The sequence below is a fragment of the Myotis lucifugus genome, unplaced genomic scaffold (genome assembly GCF_000147115.1).
Source record: "Myotis lucifugus unplaced genomic scaffold, Myoluc2.0 scaffold_8511, whole genome shotgun sequence".
Taxonomy (NCBI): Eukaryota; Metazoa; Chordata; class Mammalia; order Chiroptera; family Vespertilionidae; genus Myotis; species Myotis lucifugus.
In genome coordinates this window covers 1-6,905 of record NW_005879559.1, presented here as the reverse complement: position 1 = coordinate 6,905, position 6,905 = coordinate 1, and the positions used below count along the sequence as shown (strand labels likewise).

General features: G+C 35.9%; 1 protein-coding gene across 1 annotated transcript; it reads left to right on the top strand.

The window, feature by feature from the left end:
- Nucleotides 1–24: 24 nt before the first annotated feature.
- On the top strand, nucleotides 25–6,747 carry LOC102426706 (sentrin-specific protease 2-like). Its single transcript, XM_006109342.3, has 7 exons — nucleotides 25–100; nucleotides 1,399–1,493; nucleotides 2,022–2,073; nucleotides 2,488–2,551; nucleotides 4,639–4,815; nucleotides 6,280–6,411; nucleotides 6,649–6,747. The coding sequence occupies exons 2-7, from the start codon at nucleotides 1,415–1,417 to the stop codon at nucleotides 6,691–6,693; spliced, it is 549 nt and encodes a 182-aa protein (XP_006109404.1). The 5' UTR covers nucleotides 25–100; nucleotides 1,399–1,414; the 3' UTR covers nucleotides 6,694–6,747.
- The last annotated feature ends 158 nt before the right edge of the window (nucleotides 6,748–6,905 follow it).

Sequence of the window (6,905 nt, the reverse complement as noted above, 5' to 3'; positions counted from 1 at the left end):
TGTTCAAAAGAAGAAGAGAAAGTACCGATGTATATTGGGAGCGACTTAAAGAAGGTGTTCATGGAAACTCTGTTCCTCCTGTAACTTCAACTCATCATAGGTAAAGATGAGCTAACAAGATCAGTGCTTTGCCAGACATCTTTTTTCCTTATTTTTCGAGAGGGAATTGGTAGAAAGGGTTTTATGGGGGAAAAAAGAGATTAACATGGAGAGAACTAGCCTGTAATTTGTCATCTAGTAATGGTTATATAGAATAGTGCTTTTATAAAATATAGTTTTCTGTTAGCTTTAGAATCCTTGTTCAAGTGTACTCTGACTTAAAACTCTGATATAGAAAAGTGGAATCACTGGTTGAAATCAGGAAGCAGAGTTTTTTTTCAACTCCCAATATACACATTCCCCACAATCTCTGTCTCTGTCTCTCTGTCTGCCTCTTTCCCCCTCCTCCTTTCCTGCATGTCCCTCACTTCTTCCCCACCCCCCCACCCCCCGCCCTTGCACCTACCTCCCTACCTCCCTATGTACACAGTTCCTGAGGCATCTTAGTGGATGCATCTTAGCACAATTGGAAACCCTCCACTTTAGCTAGAAGATTAAAGTCACACAGGTCATAAGAAGTTTTTCTTATAAGACTCTTTGTTAATACTTCTAATGATTTGAGCAAATAGATGAGGATTGGCAGGAGGAGTTGATATCTGGGCCTTATAAAAGGGGGACAAAAAATAATGTGAGCTTAGGATGTAAGGTACATTTGATAATTTTTAACAAGTGCAAATACACAGAGGGCTGTCCCAGAAATTATGTAACAGCAAGTTGAAGGTGAAACAGTCACAAGATTAGCTGGTTGAGTGCAGAAATAACAAAGAAATATCTGGGAATTTTAATTTTGGTTGTGAATTTTTAAAATTTTAATTCTCTTAGTGTAGGAAGTCAGAATGTAATATTTTCTCCATTTTGTCTAGCCAACTGTTGAAAACAGCAGTATGCTTTCGTGAACTATTGGTTTTGTCACGCGACAAAATCCTCAACCTATTTTGGCTTGTCACATTCCTGCCTTTAATGGGTGTTTAGGATCATTTAGGGGATATGTAAAATTTTCCACTTTTGACCTGAATTTATACGAGATTTTTCAGTTAGGGTGATGCTGGGGCTTGAGAACATGCAATTTTACAAATAGAACAACTGGAGGTTAGTAACTTGACAGAAATATTAAAATCAGGATTAGACTCCTTTTATCCTAGTCCCAGATGGTGCTGTGTTACATGCTATCTCTTGTAATTTGATGATTCAGGGTAATCAATAACTCCTGTTTAGAGAAGCTTGTCAGACAGAGATAATGAGTATTTATGGTAGATTTTCCTTTTGTATCTGAACGTCTTTGCTTTTTGTGTTTCTAAGTTCTCAAAGATGTCACATGGATACATTAAAGACCAAAGGCTGGGGGGAAGAGCAAAGTCATGGAGTCAGAACAACTCAGTTTGTTCCAAAACAATGTGAGTTCCCAGATTTAGCTCTATCTTAATATACTGAACTTAGTCCATGTGCATATAAAATTGACAAATGGCGTACTTATGAAAGATGGTGTGACCTTAAAACTTTATTAGACCCAGGGTGTTGACTGGTTTACCCAGTACTATAATTTAGTAAAAAGGTTATTTCAAGATGAAACAGATTTATAAAATACCTCTTTATTATAATTCCTAGCTTTTATATATAGTAGTATATATTTTGTGAGCCTAAAATTAATTTCTTTATTTTTCTTATATTAATTTTCTTGACACTAAATGATAGCTTTCCAAATGAGCAGACATCAATTTACACTAAAGATTATATTTAAAGAAGAAAGAGATTTATGCATTTTTAAGCAACTTGATTTGTAAGGAGGTTAGTGTCTTTGGAATTTATTCTAACATTTCAATGTAAGTCAGTGTCTTAATACTTTGGAGACTGTGTAAGTTGAAATTCTAGCTATATATTGATTAATAAAGAAGACACTTTATTTTTCTTTACCATCCTCACAGATAGAGCTGCTGAAACAAGGGGACCTCTATGTCCAATGAGGAGTGAAAAGAGGTACCTGGTTCAGCTCATTCTAAGTTTTCTTTTGACATTATTTTCTTACTTATAAGCTATATTTATGAGTAACCATGTCTGAACAATTGTGAACTCTCCTCACCTCTGGTTAGCTGGTCAGCATATATGGGTATATACATAGCTTTTGTGTCAGATGCCCACCCTAACTTGGGAGTGGGCCTTTGTCTCCTAGGCATTAGGGGTTGGGAGGTGCAGAAGCCACTTAGAAAAGAGTGTGGTACGGTGGGCATCTCTAGTATGTGACCAGTGAAGGCAGTTCTACATGCTTTAGGATTTGGATGATAGTTCAAGGCCATTTTTGTTTGTAAATGATTCTGTTTTATTTCTAAAACTGGTCTTACACGTACCAGGTTAAAATAATCCAATCTGTAATCTCTATATTTTCCCCCTCAGGTGTTCAAAGGGGAGAATTTCAGATATAGAGAAGACAGTTGGAATTAGACTTGAAAATGAAGGTGTAAGTAGAAACCCTAGTTAAAATTTATATATTTTTTCTCTTTCACCTAACTTACTATTAATATTTTGGTGCCCATGAAAAAAAGAAAGATGATATATGTTAATTTGATTGCTAACTCTGTTGTTTTCTTTGAGAAATCAACAGACATTGAAGATATACAACTTCAAGGAAGATAGCTTCCTTCTGAGTTGCTGGAATTTTATTGCTGTGTGATAGCCACCTTGTTTGTAAGAGAGACTAATTTGCCTCCATCTCAGCCCTATGGGTGTTGCCTGGCTTCTTTTAGAGAATTTTTAAAAACCATACATCTCTTGGAGAGATATGTACTCAGGACTTTATTTTCAGAGTCAAGATTTTAGATTTACTTGAAAATAGTATCAATCTCATACTTAATTAGATTTTTTCTATATAAGTTATCAGAATAATGTGTTCCAGTGATCTCCATAGCAATACCAATATTTTTATAATAATGGCAAACATTCCATATCCAAAAAAAAAACATTCCTAAATTAAATGCAAACTTGAAGTTTTAGATTATTTCACATCTTAGATATATACAAATACCAAAGTCTAGGGGACTACAAGAATTAGTCTTACGACTAAGTCATACTCTTTTAAAAAAATATATATATATATATTTTTTTTTTATTTCAGAGTGGAAGGGAGAGGAAGAGAGAGACAGAAACATCAATGATGAGAGAGAATCATTGATTAGCTGCCTCTTACATGCCCCCTACTGGGGATCAAGCCCACAACCCAGGCATATGCCCTGACTGGGAATCGAACCATGATCTAGTAAGTTCATGGGTCAATGCTCAACCACTGAACCACACCAGTAGGGCCTAAGTTATAGTTGTATTTTTTTTTTTTTGGTTTTTATTTTGTGTTAATTTTTTTAAAATATATATATATTTTATTGATTTTTTACAGAGAGGAAGGGAGAGGGATAGAGAGTTAGAAACATCCATCAGCTGCCTCCTGCACACTCCCTACTGGGTATGTACCCGCAACCCATGTACATGCCCTTGACCGAAATCGAACCTGGGACCCTTGAGTCCGCAGGCCGACGCTCTATCCACTGAGCCAAACCGGTTAGGGCCTAAGTTATAGTTTTAAGCCATGGTCTTAAGTCATAAATCTTAGAACATTACCTTCTCTGATTTCCCCATTTCTGGTGATTCAGAGTGAAGCCCTTTGTGTATAATTATCATTTACCACCCATGGGACAAAAACTATGCAGAAAGCCTGAGAGAAGATGGATGGGGTAGTGGTGGTTGTGGTGGTAATAATTTGAAGACCACATCCTACTTCTACCCCTGCTGAACTTGAAGGCTTTGCTGTCTGCGACCAGGGGAAGAGCCAGCAGCTACTGGCTTCCCAGGACTGGTATGCCTGGCAGTTAGCTAGAGTGAAGAGTACTGGCTAGGTGTGTTGAGAATGTGGTTCTAGTCCAAAACTTTATTTCTAAATAAATTTCCAAATTTTAAAAATAGTTTGAGTACAGATTAAATTCAGTATTAAGGGTTACATAGGGTCATGATAAGGAAGGGTCTTACCAGAGTTTCTGGGATGCTGGCAGGATGCTACTTGTTGACCTGAATGGTGGTTACATTGGTGTTGATTTTGTAAAACTTAAGTGATACATTGATGTTTTGCACATTTTTTTTTATAATTTATAATTTTTAGAAGAAGTTTACTTAATATATGGATTGCAGTGGTTTATTCTAGGTGATGGGATTATGGGTTGTATGTTTTGCTGTTTAATACTTTAAAATATATTTTTTAACTAAATTATTTTTAATTTGGATAAGAGAACTGAAAAATACTTTTCTTGTTTTACCTTCAGGGAAAATGATGAGTGGTGTTCTGTTTCATGGTTTTGTAATGGAGGTGTCCTGTGAGCCTTATATCTTGAACATTGTTTGGTCCCTCTTGCAGGAACAGATATGCTAAAGCTACTCATATGATGATTTGTTAATTCTCTATTCCTTCAAGATAATGTCACTGTTTTATATTTCATGAGTTATGTATGCTTACATATACAAGTATTAAACAAGTCAATAGAATATAGAAACTTTTTTAATCAGAGGAGGGGACACCAGCTGGAACCTGACCTGTCCGAAGAAGTGTCAGCCCGACTCCGCCTGGGCAGTGGGAGCAATGGCTTATTCAGGAGGAAAATGTCAACACTTGAGACAAAAGAAAAAAATTGCTCAGGCAAAGAGAGAGATAAAAGAACAGATGATCTTCTTGAACTTACAGAGGTATTATTTCATGTGTTGCTCAGAATAAGAGACATGGTTTTGAATAACCCAAGTTATTCAAGACTTGAGTGACTGTTTTGAAGAGTTTCTCCAGGATATGGATAAATTTATGAAAGAAATTCGTCATACAGGCTATTCAGTCACTGACTACATGGATCATTAGTGATCTGTGAAGGTCGCCTAAGGGATCAGTTTAATGTTTAACAAATGTGGGTAGACATAATTGTTACATATCTTGGAATATAATGGATTCTTTGTATAGTCTCTAACCATAAAATGTTTTGGGTTACATAGAATGGGTTTGGCATGAGGAATGAGTTCGTTGCAGTTTTAAGTGACTATGGTTTACTAAAATTCTTTTGTTGATCATTGCATTTGAAAATAGTAAAAACTTATAGAAAATAAGGAAATGAAGGTAGTTAAAAATTTTAAAGGTGAGCTCATATCTTGGCTCCTACCCCCCCCCCCCCACTTTTATTTCTAAAACTCAATCCTCAATTTGTTAAAGGTACAAACTTTAAAGTCTAGGTCTTCCTTAAACTTTTAAGGTCAATTTAGATATATTATTACTCTTTATTGGCTCCTTCTTCATTGTCATCTTAGTAGGTGGTAGTCAGTCCTATTCAGTGATTACCTCTTGAGCACTTACTATATATTGGGCATGCAGGTGGCGAGAGAGCCATAAAATTACAAAATTGTGTGCAGTAGAGACAAGCAATATTAACAATATTGGTCTGAAATAATTTCTGTTGGGTTTATAGATTTGGTCTTGTAGCTTAAATATGTATTTATCTGCATAATTTTTTAGATGAAACCATCTATTCACAAAGGACTCAGGGTTAGACTGCTGCCTAGTTTCCCAGTTTCTGCCTGTTTGCTTACTCTCATATCCAAGATGAATAGTGTGATCTCTTAGGTGTCCTAATTTTATTACTTTGATGTAGTTAAATAATAGTTTAGGAGGGAAATAAAGAAAGTATGACGATACTCTTAATAAAGTATTTTGAAAGGAGGAAAGGCTAGTAAGTTAGCCACTCCTGGGTTCAAATCGTGGCTCTGCCTGTTAATAATCCATGAGTTCGAGCACGTAACCTAAATTCTGTGAGTGTTGCCTTTTCCATAAAATTTATTTTCCCCAGAGGCAGGGATCAATGATGTGCTTCAAGCATCTGGTACCATGTTTGGCCCATAGTGCTCAATAAATGGCAGTGGGATACTTGAGACTACCTTAAATGTAAATAATATTAACAAATTATTTTCAGAAGCTAATAATTCAACTAGCATTTTTTATAACCATTAGTAAGACTTTTGTAGTCTAAGTTTAAATCTTTTCATACGTTAATTTAGTAGGTCTTTGAGGTATATTTTCTCAAGGGTCAGGTGTTAACAGAGGTGAAATTGGCTTTTTCAGTCTCTGATAGTGGCTTTATATTAAAGTAGCAACCTCTGGACTTTCTAATTTAGGACATGGAAAAGGAAATCAGTAACGCCCTGGGCCATGGCCCACAGGATGAGATCCTAAGTAGTGCTTTCAAATTGCGCATCACTCGAGGGGACATCCAGACCCTGAGGAACTTTCACTGGCTCAATGATGAAGTAAGTTATGCTTGACCAGTTACTATCCATAACCACAGTGGTATCTACCCAATTATAAGGGGTTGGTAAAGCAACTTTTAGTTTAATCTACAACAAAAGCATCTTGGACTTTAGAGAGATGGTTCATTCTGATTGTTTGCTGCCTTTAATTGGCATTATTTCCCTGTTCTGCATCTGTGCTTCATTTCATCCACCACTTCATTCACTAGTCTTCATTGATGTTTTTATAAACCCTAGGTGCAGCTGATGAATGGAAGAAAGCAGCAAGTGATATTTTTATAGGAGCTGTTTTAATTTTTAAAATAAAGGGATATATTGATCACTATATGTACACTATATGTCTTTTTCTTTATTTCATTTGAGTGATAACTGCAAAAATTCACCTAATTGTCATCTTGTGTCCTTACATATTTAGCTAAAGCTAGCTTTTAATTCTTGCCAATTTTCCAGTTGGTCCTTTACCCAACTGCTCAGTCCCTACATTTTCTTTCTTT

What these genes read in the sequence shown, in the direction of transcription:
- LOC102426706 (XM_006109342.3), top strand. Translation starts at nt 1,415, where the DNA reads ATGGATACATTAAAGACCAAAGGCTGGGGGGAAGAGCAAAGTCATGGA. An exon ending in CCAATGAGGAGTGAAAAGAG is followed by an intron (nt 2,074 to 2,487) that starts GTACCTGGTTCA and finishes TTTCCCCCTCAG; the next exon opens with GTGTTCAAAGGGGAGAATTT. An exon ending in ATCTTCTTGAACTTACAGAG is followed by an intron (nt 4,816 to 6,279) that starts GTATTATTTCAT and finishes TTTCTAATTTAG; the next exon opens with GACATGGAAAAGGAAATCAG.